At 43.9% G+C, this 19,847-nt stretch overlaps 1 protein-coding gene across 3 annotated transcripts in view; it reads right to left on the bottom strand.

Moving 5' to 3' along the window:
* Window positions 1-16,533, bottom strand: part of Sidt1 (SID1 transmembrane family member 1) — an 84,675-nt gene extending 68,142 nt beyond the window's left edge. For 2 of the 3 annotated variants that reach the window (XR_007592980.1, XM_050149052.1), the window contains exon 1: window positions 15,515-16,533. Coding sequence is in view for 2 of the 3 variants with exons in the window: in XM_050149052.1 (XP_050005009.1) it covers window positions 15,515-15,736 (222 nt within the window). In the remaining variant the exon portion in view is untranslated. The remainder of the gene's footprint in view (window positions 1-15,514) is intronic. The other variant, XM_050149051.1, reaches the window with a different exon arrangement.
* Window positions 16,534-19,847: the final 3,314 nt, after the last annotated feature.

A 19,847-nucleotide genomic window follows, 5' to 3' on the forward strand; every position in this document is an offset into this window, starting at 1 on the left:
TTTAATCCCAGCACTTGGGAGGCAGAGGCTGGTGGATCTCCAAGTTCAAGGCCAGCATGGTTTATAGAGTGAGTTCCAGGGCAGCCAGGGCTACACAGAGAAACCCTGCCTCCAAACAACAACAACAAAAGCAAAACAAATTGAGAAAAACACTTAGATCTACACAAATATTTACAACCACTTTATTCTTAATTGGCCCAAACTGGGAGCCATCAATATGCCTTTCAATGAGACCACAGATAAATGGACTGGTTTATTTAGATAACAGAGTATTGTTTAGCATGAGAAAGCCAAGAAAGACTTGGGGAAACCCTCAATGCACGCTGCTGTGCGAAGGAAGTTGCGTCTGGAAGCCTATACATTGAGTGGTTGCAACTGTAGATGCCAAAGTCTACCTTTGACATTTTGGGGTCCTGGGTGGGTTCAAGAATTAAATGTACGTATATAGATTAGTAGTAGAAAAGCACACAAAGTCAGTGTGTATGAAGAGCCTTGCATTCAGTGACGTATGAAGGGCCTCATGAATTAATGAAGTTCTGAAGACACACTTCCAGCTGAGAGGTGAATAAGGTAAACTGAAACTGATTGGGTTTGGGTAACTAGATGTTCCAACAGACTACTGGATAGGAAGGGAAGGGTTTGGCTACAATGTTTGTACAAAATTCTTCCTGCCTCAACTAGCCATCCTTGATGATAAAGACCCTATTCTTTTAATACAAGGAGGGTACATTCCCCGTGTGATTTCATTTCCCGCTTTTACAAAATAAAATGAGGGTTCAGAGTCCAGTTGATCTTGCATCCGCTGTTTCTCAAGGGTCTCTAACTGGAAAGAGAGGAACAGCATGCCGAAGACACATCTTTTGAGATTCTTTGGCCCTCCTTTCAAAATGATGCTCCGGGGTTGTTAAACTTTAGAGATATTTGGGGGAAATATGCAAGTATTCCAGGAGTTTAAGGGAAGATAAGAAAGCTATAATTGTCAAGACACAGGGATTTTTTTTTTAGGAGAAAAAAGAATTGTGTGTGATAACACAGCAGTGGATCATGACATTTTGAACTGACGGGCGGGACAGTGATGTAAGCCATGGATCAGTGGACAGCGAGTGCAGTGATGTAGCAATATTGGCCGTCGCCCGTGCAACAACACATCACTGCGGGTTATTAACAGAAGATGTGAAAGAAACTAGGAAGAATGCATGTGTTCTGGCTTTCATTTTTATTTTATTTTAATTTTGTTGTTGTTGTCCACAAAAGGTTTCTCTGTGTAACAGTCCTGGCTGTCCTGAAGCTCACTCTGTAGACCAGACTGGCCTCGAACTCACGGACATCCCCCTGCGTCTGCCTCCCAAGGGCTGGGATTAAAGGTGAGCATCACCACTGCCTGACCCATTATTATTCTTGCAGGTCGGGGATACAAACTGCAAGTTCCCATAGCTAGAGACGGCTTTTATTCACTTAATAATGCTAGATAATCTCATTTGCAACCATTTTTAGAAATAAAATGTTTCACCAAAGCACTTGGAATATTCCCAAACCACGGGTCATCAATTTCCCAAACCATGGGCGATCCGCACCACTTGCTATGGCAATTCTCTCCTAAGCATATGCTGTCACTTCTGACCAGCTTTGAGGCTAACTATAAAGGGCAGGGGTCTGAAGAGAGTTCTTGAAAATGCTGGTCTGAGTATTAGCTGCTAAAAAAGCTTTTCGGTCATCTAAAGAGAAAGGAAATGCCCCAGTTCTGGCAGCCAGGACACGGAAGTGAATTACTATAGCTTTCTTATCAGTAAAGACAGATTGTTTTCAGCATCCTAAGGCCACATTTGCGGTAGAAGCCACCTCCAACTCCAGCTCCACGCTTGTTAAAACAGTCAGTTGAAAAAGGCCCTGTTCAATCTTGTACAAGATCAGAATCTCCACGTCCTTCCTCCTAATAGGATCTGTTTCTTTGTCTGCTGTTATCACGCAAACGGATTGGAAGGGGTAATAACTTGAGCAAATAATTCTTTTGTTCATCTTATCACTAACAGTGTGTTGTTTGCCTGGACTTTTGAGACAGGGTCTCGCTCTGTATCCCTGGCTGGGCTAGAACACCATCTGTAGCTGAGGCAGGCTTTGAATTTGTAGCAATCCTCCCGCTTTTGCCTTGCAAGGATGGAGATTATATTTAAGCGCTGCTAGAGGCCAGTTAGCATTTAAAATATAATGCACATCTGCTGCATAAGACTGCCGTTCAGTTTTCTTCTCAAATATGAAAAACCATCTTTACATTGCTAACTACATTGATTTATTTGTTTGGCGGTTTGGGCATGAACAGGCTGTAGAGAGCTTGTGGGGGTCAGGGATCACCTTGGAGAGCAGAATCTCTCCTTCTACATGTGGGTCCCCAGAATTGATGACAGGTTCTCACGCTCGACACAAGAGCCTTTACCCACTGAGCCGTCTCACCAGTACCAAACGCTCTTTTTGAAAATACAGATCTATTGTTTTTGTATGAGTAAGTTTTATACACATTCCTGGAAACCGGCTTATCTAAGCCAAAGGATCTTACAAGGAGGACTTAATAGAATTTGATGTTTTTACTACTGACTCTAATTTTTAAGCAAAATATATTCTCGTTGTGCCCCCCCACCCATTAGATAGCCAAGTAATTCATTGAGAAAAACTTTAAATTCAAAAATTCCAAGAAAAAAATATAAAGCTTATCAAAAATGCTTTTATAAATCTGGTGAAATGGACGACCGTGATTCTGCATTCTGTTCTGGCGGTCTCGTGAGATGGCTGATACTTCTCTAGGCAGATGCTCTCACTCAGATGGGACATTAGTTCTGCCTTGGGGCCATTACAGCACCATGTTCCTCCTGTGTACACACGGAACTTCTGTTAGGCCCCAAGCTAAACAGCGCAAGAAGAGCCAGCCAGCCAACACACTCTGGGATGCTGCTGCACGACACCCCGTAATAATATGAGCATCAAGGGGTCAGCTCTGTTTGAAAAGGAGACAGAAACACTGACATCTTCCAACAGCAAAGAGATTTCCAGGCGTCACATGTCCCTCCAGGTCTTTTAGACTAAAGTCAGCCGGGGAGGACATAGAAAAGATACCAAAAGTAGCCAGCTGAGACCACAGCTGGGGACAGGGCGGTGAATCTTTGCATATTGTTTCAGATGTTTAAAATGTGCTCTCAGAAGAGACCATCACAACAGTGAAGATAAAACAAAGAGCAAAGCCCCAAACAAACCCACACCACGCAAGCCTATTGATGTGCTGCCCAGCAGGACTGATAGCAAGAAAGAACAAAGGGACTGGAAGCCAAGTTCAGCGCAGCACGTGCATGTGGCAGGGACGCTCAGAGGGAGCACAGCGGTTGGGAGCCAAGCCTTCTGAGCAGTGGGAAGACCTATAGGAAGCATTCCAAACTGGAATACAGAAGTTAGGAAGCAGTCAACTTTACATTTGTTTGATTGATAAAACAAAGAGAGGTTTTTGAGGGCAGTGAAAGGGTTTATAAAAACACATCTCCCAAACTCTATGTTCTCCCCAAGACTACTGCTTTTTAGTCAGTTACTATCTTTAGGTGTAAGTGAAAATATTTTCACTGTTCAATGTTTAGAAGATACATTAAAAAAAAATAGCTACAGCCTTAGTATCTCCTAGAGAAAATGCAAAGTTTATAGTATTTCAGAGACCACTAATAAAGACTGATATCATAAAAAGAATTCTGAGAATTCCGTAATCCGTGACTCGACTAGGTGAAACCGTGCATCTGAAATAGTTGGGGAATCCTTGCCTTGGCGGTCACAGGGAGGATTAGCTGCACTAGTCTGGCTTTCAGATTCTCCTGGGGGGCGGGGGAGGAAGTGCTTGTCCTTTTAACTGCACATTCAAAACTGAAGCTTACCATGCTAAGTGGTAAAACTCCAGGCCAACCTCCATGCTCACCCTCCGGGCCAGCTACCAAGTCCCAAGTACAACAAAGAGAACAAAGAGTTGCAACTCGGTACAACTGGCAGCTGATCTGGAGGTTAAAATGCCAAGATAATCTCAATGATAACTGGTAATGGGAATATTTTGGGTGATTCCTGAAAACCACTGAATTCTCAAAACTGGCACAATGACATGACAAGACCATTTGACAAGCCAGCATGTATGGGGTAAACCTGACAAGGCCACATCCCTAGATAAGGAGCTACATACAGACAACTGATGGCTGCTCACGAAGGGAGGAGCCCCAGTAGGTTATCTAATCCCCAGTGGTCAGCCCTAAACACATACACATGAGCAACACTAAATGGGCTCAGCAGGTTGTATTTATGTGTGTGTGTGTGTGTATTATATTTAATCATGTGTAATAATTAAAGAAGAAGAGACCATGAAATTGAAACGCATGGGGAGGCATGGGAAGGGTTGGAGGGGGTGGAGACAATGTAAATACAGTGCTTATGTATAAAATTCCAAATAAATTTTTAATTAAAAAACAAACTTTTATGAAAGGTCATAAATTTATACATTACTACCAATAAAGAAAAAGAAGAGGGAGAATGCGCAGAGGACAGAAACAGAAGGTAGTGAATAAAAAAAAACAAATAAAAAGGAAAAGACATGACTGCTCCTAGGTGTGGTGGAGGAGAAGGTTTATTGTAGATAAAAGGAAGAGCAGGGCCAGAGGCAGGAACACCTGGGGGAGTCCAGAGTGAACACCACCAGACTGAGCTGTGCCATGTGAGGAGAGGGGGTAGGGAGAGAAAGAGGGGATAGAGGGAAACCAGGGGCGGTAGCCAGGAGTCCCAAAAGAGAGCAGACAAAAGGGACCAGGCAACCAAAACGATCGGATTATATAGAGAACAGGCAACCAAAATGATCGGATTATATAGAGAAGGGCAGCCCAGCCTCTGGGCTGGAGAAGTTTAGGGGAGAGGGAGCTGGTATGCCCGCCAGGAGGGCCTCCTAAGAGGTTGGGACTGAGGGATGCTGGGAGAACCTGGTAGACAGCATCCACTTTGATATGTTAAATCAGCACCTCAGCCATTTGTCCCAAGGTTTGAAACTCAACGGTTAGACCTTTACTGCCACACACTCTACATACTTAACTATAAGTATGACAAACATGGATGGCTATTGACCTATAATTCTTAATACCTATATAACTTAAAGACTATGACTTCATATTATAATATTAAACAATCTTTAAACAACTGTGCAACAAATGAGGACAATGATCTCAAAATATAAACAATATATAAGTATCTTGATCAGAAGTTGAAATGTATATTGCAGTATGATAAATATATCCTAATAAAATGGTATCCTTATACAAAAAACAAACAAACAAACAAAAAAACCAGAAACACTAACAAAGTGAATCAATTTTTAAACTTCAGAAAGAGCCTAACACGTCACCAAAAGAACTTGCCGTGTGACCTTCGGCACAGCAGCTGGGTGGTGCTACAGTACACTTTGTTTACAAGGAACTACACAAACAGACAGTTCCTAAGAGCTGTATGGTTTGTGGTAATATTAATATCCCTATTTAAAACAGACGCTTTCTCACTGTGGGAGAAAGTGGATGTGTAGCCAGGCTTAGCCTGTTGAGAACCAGGATTTGGAGTCTGAAAGGGGAGGTAGATGGGATATCAGTGAGAGCAAATGAAACTTCAGGTTTCCAAATCTGACTCGGAAGTCACGATATAGGTCCACGATACAATGCATCCTTAGATCTTCCCATGGAGAGGGCTTGGAAAAGTCGTTACCGACAGTGGGCAATGAGGAACTCTAGTTCTTGTACGATGGTCTCCAAAAACTAGTTCTCACTGTGACTTGGCCTTCTTGAGCCCATGCCCAATGGCAGGTTAAGAACAAGAGTAAGTGTCATGAAAGCAAGCAAGAGATCAGCCGGGTGTGGCGGCTCACGCTTGAAATCCCAACACTTGAAGCATCTGTAGCTCCAGGTCACTCTTGCCTACATAGTGATTTCAAAGCCAGCCAGGGCTACAGGAGACTTCTTTTTAAAAATCAAAGCAACAAGCAAATGAACAAACAGACCTGTCAAAATAAATCAGAAACTAGCTTGAGCTGGCCTTTAATCCCGAAGGATGGGTTATTTTTTTTTAAACCTTAAGGAAAAATAAAAGTAACAATGACCCAAAATGAATCAAGTTCGTCTAAACCAATAATGGATACCTGTGCAACCGTTAAGGGGTGCAAGGGAACAAAGCCAATATTCTCAGGTTTGGCAAGTGAAGAATGAAGCACTTGTCTCGTGCTTTCTTTATAAGAAGCAACTTAAGCTAACCAAACAGCCAATGAGAAGCTGCCCATTATAGGCCTACAGATCACGATAAAAAATCTTGTCAGAAAAGAAATCAGGTTACTCATCTGTGTCCAAAACACCTTTCCCCTTCTTTCTGCTTCCTGATCATAACCTTTTGAAGCTCAGTTTCCTCCAACTGAACTGCATACAGGATATAGGATTTCTCTAGAACAGAGTAGTTCTTGGCTCAGGGATGTCCAATAAAATTAAAATATGAGCCATATGCCTGTTTAAATATCTGCTAGAAGCTAGGTTGAAAAGGTAAAAACAGATAAATAAAATTAAATTTATAAAAACAATTCATTTGGGGGTGGGGTGGGTTGAGACAGGGTTTCTCTGTTTAGCCTTGGCTGTCCCGGAACTAGCTCTGTAGACCAGGCTGGCCAAGACTCACAGAGATCAGCCTGCCTCTGCCTTCCACGTGCTGGGATTTAAGATATGCACCACCGCCCGGCCGATTCAATCTTAAATATCTAAAAATAATCCCATTTAAACACATACACACACACACACAAATCAGCAAAACATTTGATATTGTTTTTATATCTAGTCTTTGAAATCTGGTGTGTTTTATATATCAGTTCAAACTAGTCATGCCATCTACATGTGATACCACAAACTTACAGAATCCATTCTATGACTCTGTCTCTAATCAGGCTGTGCCCACCACAATATCAGCTCCATAACTGAAGTGATGTCAGCCCCTAAGCAACCTCATGACCTACTGACGTCGTTTTCACAGTGAAAGAGAAATGGAGGTGATTGCTATGGACTGGATGCTTATGTCTCGCACCTCACTCCAGTTCTTCACAGGTTGAAACCTAGTCCCCCTAAATGATGTCTGAAACGGAGTTTTGGGGGAAGTAATTAGGCCACAGGATAAAATCCGTTCCTTTATGAGAAAAGACCTTGAGACCTTGCTTCGCATGAGGCTTGCCTCTCTGCACTCTTGCCCTTTTGTGGATGCAATGAGGGTGGCTCTCTGCAGGCCAGGAAACAAGCCCTTCTCAGACTCCAGATCTGCCAGTGGTACGTGCTGCTGCAGGGCCATTCATCTAGATAACGTGTTAATGAGATAGTCCTCCCTCCAACAAGCAGAGGTTCTGTTTAGGAAACTGTGGGAGGACAGCAAAGGTTTCTTGGCCTCAGTACACAATGAACCAGCATGCCCTGGCTCGTTCAAGAAAGGGAGAACTGAGGCTACCACATCCAGGTTTTAATGTGTGCTGTGGTTGTGTGTCAGCATCCTTGCTAGGGCTACACAGACCCCAGGGTACCACATTCTGCAGATGCTTGAGCACCATATAGAATATCCACACCATTTCCTACAACTCATGCACATCCCTATGTTTAGTAGGGAGGTTTCTTGTTCATTTCCCAGCTTCCCAGACTCCTGAAATAACCACACAGAAACTGTATTAATTAAATCACTGCTTGGCCCATTAGCTCTAGCTTCTTATTGGCTAACTCTTACATATTAGTTTAACCCATCTCCATTAATCTGTGTATTGCCACGTGGCAGTGACTTAACGGCAAAGTTTCAGCATGTCTGTCTCTGGTGGTGCTGTATGGCTTCTCTCTAAACTCCACCTCCTTTCTCCCAGCATTCAGTTTAGTTTCCCCCCACCTACTTCTATTCCCTGTGCAGGCCCAAGACAGTTTCTTTATTCATTAATGGTAATCACAGTATACAGAAGGGAATCCCATATCACTTATATAGTCTTGGAATCACCTCTGCATTACTTAGAATTGCCAATGCAGTACAAAATATTAATGGACAAAATTATACTAAACTGGAAAAATCTAAAATAATTTTCTTTAAAATATAGACCTAGAAATGGGTGTCCACTGTTTCCACACTTATTCAATATAGTGCTTGAAGTCTTACCTAGAGAAGAGGAAGACAAAAAGAGGAGTACAAACCAGAAAAACAAGTCAAATTATTTCTACTGCAAGCAATATGGTTTTGTACTTTGGTGAAAGCTTTTAGAACACTTTATCAGCAAAGCTGAAGGATACAAAATCAACAACAAAATGGTAGTTTTCTATATGTTAATAACAAACTTGATAAGAAAAAAAGTGGGAAAATATTCCCTTCACCACAGCTTAAAAATACCTAAACAAGAACCTAAGAGACCTCTACACACACACACACACACACACACACACACACACACACACACACTATGTAGTTTTAACAAAAATTATGCTGTTTGAATTGAAACCCCCACCATTACCACCACCAAGAGCCATAGACTATCTAACAGCCCCAATGCCAGGCATGGGGGAACCTCCCTTCAAGTCGCTGATCAGGGGACTTGAAGACACTCCTCAAATAATATGGCCCACTGCTGTTGCCCTTGGCTGCCTCCCAGAACTTGAAGGTAAGACCCTAGTGCTGAAGACACCACATATTTTGGACAGGTGACTTGGAGGAATCCAGTTGGAACTGGAACTGCTCTGGGAGCCATCTCCCTGAGGATTAGCTCCATAGCATCAGAAGGTGCTATACAACCTGTGCGGGTAGAAAGAAAACAACAGTTCTACCCAGCTGCAAAGTCTATGAACAACAATAATAACAATCAGAGCAAATGTCCCCAAGGGGACAAGAGTGGTACTTAATCCTTGGGGCATCTGATTGGACCTAACAGGCATCTAAGTGGACTTAGGGGCCACTCGATGGGAGAGAATGTATGCTTGGCCCTGAAAACACAGACAGCTACCTGGTCATTGACCCCAGAGGACTCACTGCTGATGCTCTCTCAACTGCATTATAAATATTGATCCTTATACTCACAGGGAAGCCTAGTCCTCACCCCTCATGGAAGAAGCTCTTTTTTTCCCAGCAGATGGAGGCCATTACAAAAAGTCACAACTGGTCAAAATGCAGGAGACAACTGACTGTGTCAGGTGTCCCACACTAGTTGATTTATCGACAACACCATCCCTGTACCTAAGGGTCAGGGAACATTAAGGAAAAGGAGGCAGAAAGATTGTAAGAGCCAAGGAATCACTATGTCTACCATGAGGCAGTGTCCTTACATATGACAGGGAAGCTGAACCCGTGAAACCTTTAAAATATAGTCGCCTAAGTAAGACCAGTACAATGACACCATGGAGACAGACTCTCACAAGGCCCCACCTCTAGATGAAGAGCTACAATTAATGGACAAACTAATTAATTTCTGCTGACAAAAGAAGAATTAGTCTTCTCCTGAGATGAGCACCCGTTGTAGATTATCCATTCCTACGTAGTTAGCTCTACACACACACACACACACACACACACACACACACACACACACACCCCAATTAAAGAAGAAGTAATAAGCCAGGTAGTGGCAGTGCACCCATTTAATTCTAGCACTTAGGAGGCAGAGGCAGGCAGATCCCTGTGAGTTTGAGACCAGCCTGGTCTAGAGAATTCGTTCCAGGACAGCCATGCCTGTTACACAGAGAAACCCTCTCTTGAGAAAAAACAAACAAATAAACAAAAAAATGTGAAACTGAGGGGAAGAGGGAGAGGGTATACAAGAGAGTAGTTCTAGAGGGAAAAGAAGGGTTGGGAATGATGTAAATGCAGTATATGAAATTCTCAAACAACTTAAATATAAAGCATTTCTAGATTCTTCCTCCTCCCAAAAGTAAGAAACCAAAAAACAGATTGAAGAAGACACTATACATAAGGTAGATGCTTATGTCTATCTCCTGGATAGGCAGAGTTAACTTGGTGAAAATTGCTATATTACCAATATGTCATCTGTAGAGTCAATAGACTACCCATGAAATTTTCAGTGACATTCTTTGAAGAATTAGAAAAAAAAAATGGTAAAAGTTATATGGTAAAACAAAAGACCACAGATAACCAAAACAATCCAGTGCAGAGAGAGAACAGCTGGAGGTATCTGACAAAGAATACCAGATCTCAGATTACACTAAAGTGACAAAGAATCCCGGATCTCAAATTACACTACAGTGCCATAGTGACTAAGAATACCAAATCTCAAATTACACTATAAAGCCATAGTGACAAAGAAAGTATGATGCCCAAACAAAAAGAGAGGTGTAGACTGATAGAACATAACAGAAAACCCAGAAGTGAACCCACGTGTCTTATGGCCATTCATTTTGAAAAAGGCATTAAAAACACACACTGATAGAAAGACAGCTTGGTTAACAAATGGTGTTGGCAAAATTCGGTATCTACCTGCAGAAGAGTAAAATTATCTTCACATCACTCACCCTGCACAAAAATCAACTCAAATGGATCAAAGCCCTTGATTTAAAACCCCAAATTCTGAAACCATTCATGAATAACATAGAGAAGACACCTCCAGACATAATCATAGACAAGAACTTTTCGAATAGGACTCTGGTAACAAAGGACAACCCTAAGAATCAACAGACCAGACAGAATTAAATTAAAATTTCTATACAGCAAAGGAAGCTATCAGCAGAGTGAACAGTCGGCCACAGAACAGAAGGACATACTTGCTATTTATATTTCAGACCAGGGAAAGAGGTCTTTGCATGTAGAGCATACAAAGATTGTAAACATTTAAACAGAAAATGACCCCTGCCAGTCAACAAATGGGCTAATGAACCAAACAGACACGTCTCAAGAGAAGAGACACGAATGGCCAATAAATTGTTTGGCATCCTTAACCATCAAAGAAGCGAATATTAAAGCACAGGTTGAGTGTTGTGGAATATTCCTACACACTGTGTGAAAATGTATTGCTGTGATAGGTGTAATAAAAAGCTGATTGGCCAATATTTGGCAGGAGATACAGGCGGGACTTCAGGGCAGAAAGAGAACTCTGGGAAGAAGAAAGGTGGAATTGCCAGACATGGAGAGGAAGCAGGACATGCAGGGGGAGAGGTAAAAGCCACAAGCCATGTGGCAGCAAGTAGATGAATAGAAATGGGTTAATTTAAGATATAAGAGCTAGTTAGAAACAAGTCTAAGCTAAGGCTGACATTCATAATTAGTGAGGTGTTTCAGTGTCATCGTTTGGGAGCTGGCTGGTGGGACAGAGAAAGACCCATTACAGTTGAGATTCCCACTTACCCGAGTCAGATTGGTTGCTGTTCAAAGCGCTAATTCAATGCCGGGTGGCAGGGACAGGCAGATCTCTGTGAGTTCGAGGCCAGCCTGGTCTACAGAGCAAGTTCCGAGACAGGCTCTAAAGCTACATAGAGAAGCCCTGTCTCAAAAGACAAAACAAAAAGAACATAAAAGCAAAGGGTACGAGAAAAGAGGAGCCCTTATCTGCTGTTGGTGTGAGTATAAACTGGGCATCCACTACGGAGATCAGTATGAAGGTTTCTCCAAAAAGTACAAATAGAGCTATCACACAGCCCATCTATACTGCTCCTGGGCATAACCAAAGAACTCTGCAAGTTAGGCAGAGATTCGCTCGCATCCACATTCACAGATGCTCAGTTCACGATAAGGAAATGCACTCGGACTAGATGTCATCAACAGATGAATGAGTCATGAGCATGTGATTCATACTCATAGTAAAATTTACTCATGGGTAAAGAAAAATGAAATTATGGAACTTGCCGAAAAATGGGTGGGTTTGGAAACTGTTACACTAAGTAAAAAACTCAGACTCAGAAAGACAAATACTGCATTAACTTTTCATAGGCATGTCCAAGATTTTATTTTTTTGATGTGTACTTATGCGGGAGTGGGTGTAGATATAGGTCATGAGGCCAGAAAGGGACCATACAAGAGAAGAAGAGGTTTTAAGGAAGAAGGATAACAGAGTCCGTGATCTGAAAGTAGAAAGTGGGGACTGGGGACTGAACAGGAGAAGGTTCTCCTGCAGGATGGGGGTGCAGCCGAGGGTGCAGCCAGGAGACAGCGGAGAGGCAGGAGGATGGACCAGCTTTGCAAACAAAGCTAAGTTTGAAACAACAAACGAAACCTATCACTCTGTACGCTAATTTAAAAACAAGCAAACAGTGGGCAGGTAACAAAAAGAGATAAAGGCGTCAGCTTAGTAAACAAAAGGGATGTTTCCCAAAAGATGTAGCCTATATGGAATTCTGTCCCTGCAAGCATCAGAGAAGGCCGCCTGCTGTGCACAGGTTCCACTTTTCTGTATGGGTTTTTGATGGTGAACCAGCCCCAGTGGGCACAGAGTGTTCCTCCCAGTCCCCACGACGGTGATCTCATTTCCCTGCAGACTTGTGTTTGCATCCTTGTCCCAGTCAATTTATCCCCAGTGACTTCCCCGCAAGGTGATTTCCTGTTTGGTGGACTGAGCCCTGTGGTTCAGCCCCTGTTTGCACAGTGTAACTCTAACACTTCCTCTCCAGAGACATGCCATGAAGCTTACCTTGCTCGGCCTGAACGTTCAACCACTGATTCCTTTATTTGTCTAGAAACTGGTCAGTCCATCCTTTCGGTGACTTTTTTTTTTTTTTTAAATGTCAACTTCATGTTTACACTAGTCCTGGCCTCAAGGCATATCAAACTTTTCCTGGTGCCGAGTTCAGCTAGAGTGACACAAGCCAGGTGACATCATTCTGTGTGGATCCATGTGGAGACGCAGTGGCTGATGGGAAAGGCCCAGAGCAAAGGCTCCTGCCCCCTCCCCTCTTAATAAAGCCTGAATTTTAGACTTCTTTCTTCAAGACAAAGGAAAACACAATGACAAACAAGAATGACTTCAAAAGAACAAAAGATAAGAACTTAAACAAACGAAAAACCTGGACCCACCCCCACCCCGTCCCATGCGCGCAAACTAAAATCTTGACCGGAGGAGGGTAATGGGAAACGACCCCAAAGGCCTGCCTTACCAAACAGCCAGGCTTCTCCTCTCCACTCGACCGATCTCTATTTAGCTCCTCAGTAAGTTCGGAGTTGGAAGTGGAGGTAAAAGTTGTTCAATATGGAGCAACAATAAAAATTTAGATAGTAGTGGCCAGCATTTGGGACTGTGGGGAGAGGGAGTGGCCAAGATGATGAAGGGGTCGGAATTGGAAAGGAAGAGGTCTCCCCGGGAATCCTTCCTGCCCTACATAGGGGATCTCTGGTGAGTTAGTACAATAGTTATCGCTGGTCTTTCTGGTATAAACCACCACTTCTCTTGAGCTTTCTTTCCTAGGACTAGGAACATTTTAGTAAAACTTCTAAGGCTTGCTTACAGTTGTAGATTTTTTTTTATTGTGCTGTGTGGAGACGTTCTTTAAACTATCACCATTGATTCATAAAACGAAAAGTGCTTTAATGCACTCATATGCAAAATACAAAGGACACAATGGAAAATTTTTTCCAATATTTAATCTTATTTGACTTCATCTTAACTATTCCTTAGGCTTTTATTCACTTTTTTATTTAGTTTTACAGAAAACATTTATAAAGCTCTGAAATACGGAACAGAACATGATTGTGCTCCTGGCCTCAAAATCTCAAGTGTCCAAGGAAAGTCAAGCAGATGATCTCAAGTACAGATGTCTCAAGTACAGACAGAACAACTTGTATGGGGTCGAGGGACTTTTGCAATAATAAGGGGGAAAGGCAGAAGCAACATAAAACAGCAGTTAGTCCCCCAGAAGGAATGGTGCATGCCTGTAATCTCAGCATTGAGGATGCTGAGACAGAGGAGGACACAATCTAGGCCAGCTTGGTCTACATAATAAGACTCTTAGCAAGCAAACTGGGAAGAGGGCTCAGCCAATAGGAGCACATACTGCCCTTCCAGAAGACCTCCTTCAGTTCCCACCACCTGCCTCTAGGCTCACAATTGCCTATAACTCCAGTTCCTGGGGGTCTGGCGCCCTCTTCTGGCCTCTATGGGCACCACACAAGTACGTTGGTATACACACACACACACACACACACACACACACACACACTCATACACCCAGATAAAATAAAAACAAAGAAAAACAAAATCTCATTTGTTTCTCAGAAGAACTGCAAGGAACACCACAGCCTGTCATGTTCCTCTTTGCACATGCTGTTTGATTTAGGACGAAGCTGGCTCTATACCTCGGAGACCCTGCAGTTTTCAAGACTCTCTTCTAGTTACAGGAAACCACAGAACTAGGGTCCTATCTTACGTGTAATACATCAACCAGCTGGTGGGCACCCCACACTAGGCAAGCAGGAGTCCCTTGTGTGGGCTATGTGATTGAATGGCTTTGCACACGTGTAGGAGTTGCAGGAGTCCAGCAAGGCGAAGGCTCTGCTGCCATGGGGACAATGCCATAGGATTTGGTGTCAGGCAGGAGATGAGGGTACTTGGGGCACTTTCTCAAGACACACAGAAAGGCACTGGAGAACAATGGCAGTCCTAAGGAAGGAAGTTTTTGGATTGTGACCCTGAATGAGGCTCAGGGACAAAAAGGTATTCCTATCATCTGGTTCTGAAATGTCCCCAAGGGGGCAGGGAATGCCGCCATAGTGAGGAAGGCATAAGTGTTTTTATACGGGAAGAAGATACGAACGGAGGTACACCGGACAGCCACCCCTCCGAAAGGTATCTTATTTGAAAGACAATGTAAATTACGTGCATTGTCTTACATTATATAATCACTTAAGTCAGAGGCATGTTTGATGAAATAATTCTCTTCCCTCCTTGCCCCACCATAACTCTTGTCAAACGGATCTAGAACTTTCACACCAGTTTTCACCCTTACGAATAATCAAAGCCTGCACAGATCACCTGAGTGAGCGTGAGCATCGCGTTCCAACGTCTTTGACTCAAAAAAAAAAAAAAAAAAAAAAACCACCCGAGTACACAGTGTGGCAATGGTAGCGAACGCAGGAGACCTGTCCACTCTCACACACTTTCCATTTCAGGTTCCATCCCCGCGTGCCATCCGTGTGCCATAAGACAGAAGGATCCGCAGGGGATTGGGAACAGGTTCGTCCTCCCCCGCCCTCCTCCGATAGCCACCCAAACATTCTGGAAAAAGGCCCAGCCTGAGCAAGAATCCGCAGAGGATGCGGGTCCCGGCGCCTCTGCAAAGCTCAAGAATGGCAGCGATCAGGCTGGGGTGGGAGCGAGGTGAAACCTAGAGGCGCCCGAAGCTGGTGCTGACGCTGGGACAGGGTAGCGATTGCCTCACAGGAGAGAGGCAGGGAGAGGGGTTTTCAGGTCCCCGAGGTCTCCCTTGGTTCATCCTGGGTGCAGCTCGGCGATCTCGGAAGTTTGAGTCAGCCGAGGGAGCGAGCTTCTTACCTGGCCGGGGTGGCTGGTGTGGTTGAAGGAGTATATGTGTTCGGTGCTGAGGTTCACCACCCCGTTGTAGACGTGATCAAAGTCGGCGGCCCTGGCGGGGTCGCGGGGATCAAGAAGCAGCTCTGTGGACTGGGCAAAGGGCTCTGCCGGGTGGCCGGGGACCGCTGCCCACAGGAGCCAGGGCAGCGCGCAGAACAGCGCCAGCCGTGGGCAACCGAGCATGGTGGGTGCCGCGCCCCGGGGGCCCGGAAACACAAGCAGCCCGAGCAGGGGGCGAGCACAGAGATGGTCCTTCCAAAGTCGCCTGTGGAGCTGGGCTCCGGCTTCAGCAGCTGGGTGGTGTGTGACTGAACGCCCGCAGCAGTCTGGGGAAGAGCAGATCAAATACTGATGTGCCACCTGGGGTCTCCAAAGGAGGTCACGCGTATGGAGTAGGGGTACCGCGAGACATGGGGACCAGCGAAGGCTGCTTTCCCCTTCGGCTTTGAAGTCTTCCTCTTCTCATCGCTGAGAACCCTCCACTTACCAGAGAGAATGTTCACTGATCTCTTCCCTTTTCACCGCAAAACAATAACAAACCCCTCAGAGAAGTCGCTGCTAGTCTAGAAGAATCTATGTGACCAGCCATCAAGGAGGAAATCGGGTGCAAGATAGAATGAATATGCTCTCTAGCTGAAGGCACGCGAACAGAAAGCAAAAGAGAGTGCCCTCTCAAGGGGGTGCCCCGGTTTGCCTTTCCGCTCTACCTGCAGGACTCTTGCAGGTGTGAAATGTCTGGCTATCCGCCCTGCTCTCACAGAAGCCCTTCTCAGACACCTGTTATTTCCTTATTACTCTCGCTCTCCACAGAGACTCAACGTCATCTCTCCCTTGCCATATGTGCGTGTATGTAAATATGCACAGTTACAAAAAAAAAAACCATATGATTAAGAGAACAGTCCGCAGCTCAGCCTCAAGACTGCTTCAGCAAGGGGTCAACCAGGGTTTAGTGGCCGTATTTAGGCAGATACCTTTTCTTTCCACCCAAACCTTTAGAGCCTTTGAATTCGGCAATATTTTCTTTCCGATTCTGGAAGAATTTTCAGGATTCTGAGTTGCATTTTTGTTCTTTTTAATTTTTTAATTTTTTCTTTTCTTTCCTTTCTTTTTCTTTTCTTTTCTTTTCTTTTCTTTTCTTTCTTTCCTTTATTTTTTTTTTGAGGTAGGGTCTTAACTGTATAGTCCATACTGGCCTTGAACTCGAGATCTTTCCTCCTCAATCTTCCAAGTGCTGTGATTTCAATGGTGTGCCAAACACCCCCCCCCCGCGCGAATTTTTTGAGAAACACCGCACAATGAGCCAGAATTGGGGTGACTTTAAACTGCAACGTTGAAAATATTTATACCATTTCTGCAAAGTTCAATGAAATTTAATCTGAAGGCCTTTGAGGTTTGCTTGCGGTAGCCAGCCTCGACCTTTATGGGCCCTGGGAACCGGCATCTCACAGATTCTTTGGTGGTGAAACATCTCCTTATTAGAAAGATAATTCATACTTTCAGATGAAATCAGCCTTCCTTCCACTCTGCACGAGTCCTGACCTCTAGAGCCGTGGGAATAAAGCTAATTCTTCCACATGACGGCTTTGCAGGTATGCAAAGGGAACTATGACCTTTCATAGTATCTTTCAAGGTTTTACCCATCTAGAATTTGACTTTTATCCACAGAAAACAGCTAAACAATTAAATGCAAGTGAAAAGATTCTGTTTTATTCTGATAGAGGAGAACGTGGATGTGGCCTCCGCAAGCCCTTGCTTGAGCCACCTACACAAACCATCATGGTTCTCATTCCACCACATTCGTTTGGACAAACCGGGTAAAACCATCCTTCCTTCTGGAATTTGACTTTGATTCACGGAGAACAGCTCTACAGTTAGACACAGCTGAAAAGATCTTTGGATCGTCGTATGAAGTTAGTACTAAATCAAAAGAACTTTTTTGAAACTAATATAGGTGGTCTGTGTACTAGAAAATGGAGATAGAGATGACGTACGATTCTGTGCTATGATTAATCCCAAGTCTAGCCATTATCCACAGAAGTGGATCCGTTCTACCGTGACTAAAGGTCGGAGAATTCAGACCTACTCTTGCCCCTTCAAGGTTATTGGCAGGAGGTTTGACCCAGGGTGTGGCTGCCTACAGGATGCTTGGCCTAAGGTGTGGTTGCTTCATTTCCTGCCTAACAGAATACTTAGCTCAGGATGTAGTTACTTGATGTTTTGGGTATTGAAGAGGTAATTATTGTTTGTTCTTTGTATCATGGTAAAGCAGTCTTCTGCCAATACAGACGGAAAATAAAAGTGGGCAGGTTCAGTATTCACTGGGTTGCCCTCCCAACTCTACTCTGCGTCTCTCTCTAATGTTTCTAATCTACACATCCTGCCTTGGAACCCGTCAAGGCTGGACCACGACAATCCACTGAATGAGCTAGGCTAATCGTCATCTCAGAATCACAAGTTGTCATAGGATGAGGAGGAAGAATGCACTTAACAATATGTTTTAAAAATGGAAAGGTGTATGAACAAATAATATTCTGTGAATATTATCGTATGAGTGCCAGGCCAGTAGTTAAAAAATGTATCCTAGCAGGCAGTCACTTAAAATTATTTATTCACTTTTCTGTGTTTGGGTGCTTTGTCTTCATGTATGTCTGTGCGCCATGTGCTTTCCTGGTGCCTGGTCTTCTGAGAGTGGAGTTCCAGACCCTTATGAGCTGTCATGTGGGTGCTGGGACTCAAACCCAGGGCCTCTGGAAGAGTAGTCAGTGCTCTTCACTTCTGAGTCATCTCTTCAGCCCCATCACTTTTAATATTACCAATGCTAAAACCTCACAGTAAAGACAGAATGTCCAAACGGCCATTGGCTGTATAACCTGGTATAACCTGGATGGAGAATACTTTCTGGAGCAGTCAGCTCAGGAAGCCAGCCTTAACAGCAAGCAGCCCAGAAGGCCAAGACCGTAACCTTGGCAGCAAGTGGTGCAGACACTGGGAACTGGTACAGTGAATCAGTTGACTTTTGTCCTGATTTCCACATGGGCTCATCAGAGGCCAGGCAAGCTCACCACCATGAGGTACCCTGCTGCTGGCCTGCCTTCAGTGTCTTTGTACCAGGAGCCAATCAGAGCCTTCCAAAGCCTTCCCTTATTTTCACTATAAAACTTTCTCACTTCCCTGCTTGCCTTTAAACATCTGCCTTGATGTTTAGTAGATGAATCACTTGTCATAGCAAAATGAGAACTTCTGTTTTCATTCGTGAAAACAAAATTTATTGATGCCCATGTTTTTCTGAAGATCCCACAGAAAGATGATTGGCACCATCCATCACTGTACATTCTAGTTACCTACCAGATATGATCTCACTAATGCCCCTTGTTACTGCTCAGGACTTTCTGTCTGCGCTGACGTGTGCGAGGTCAGCATGACCCCTGAACTCGGTTGCACTTGTCTTTAAGTTATTTGGCTAACAGAGTCCCTAGGTTTTTTTTTTTTTTTTTTTTTACCAGTTTCCATTGCTTAGTGTCTTTGTTAGAGTCATAGCAATAATTTCCCCCCTCCCTTTTTTGCTCTTTGCTCTCATTCTATTCTGTGATGTGTTGTCTAAAAGTGTTACCATGGAGTAGAACACAGATGTTGGCTGCTTGAGCTGAGCTGCCTTCACAGACAGACTATCGATCACCATGGAAGGACAAAACAAGATATTCCATGACAAAGCCAGATTTAACCAATACCTAACCACGAGCCCAGCCCTACACAAAATACTAGAAGGAAAACTCCAACCCAAGGAAGTTGGCTACATCAACCAAACAAAGACAATTGATGGTCTCATAGTAGCAAATCCCAAAGAAGGGGAAAACACACAAATTAACATTACTAACAACAAAAAGTAAATTACAGGAGATAGCAATCACTGGTCATTAATATCCCTTAATATAAATGGACTCAACTCACCTATAAAAAGACACAGGCTAACCTTAGTGTTGGCAAGAGACTTGAACCTAGAGTGGCTCCCAGGAGCCCAAGGCGATGTCCCCAGTTAGTCCCTTGGGAAGCTGAGGATAGGGAACCTGAACTGACCCTATCCTATAGCATTACTGACGAATATCTTTCATATCACCATAGAACCTTCATCTGGTGATGGATGGAGATAGAGACAGAGACCCACACTGGAGCACTGGACTGAGCTCCCAAGGTCCCAATGAGAAGCAGATGGAGGGAGAACACGAGCAAGGATGTCAGGACCACGGGGGGTGCACCCACCCACTGAGACAGTGGGGCTGATCTATTGGGAGCTCAC

This window comes from Alexandromys fortis, unplaced genomic scaffold (genome assembly GCF_014885135.2).
Source record: "Alexandromys fortis isolate MF-2015 unplaced genomic scaffold, M_Fortis_MF-2015_v1.1 scaffold_4, whole genome shotgun sequence".
NCBI classification, from domain to species: domain Eukaryota; kingdom Metazoa; phylum Chordata; class Mammalia; order Rodentia; family Cricetidae; genus Alexandromys; species Alexandromys fortis.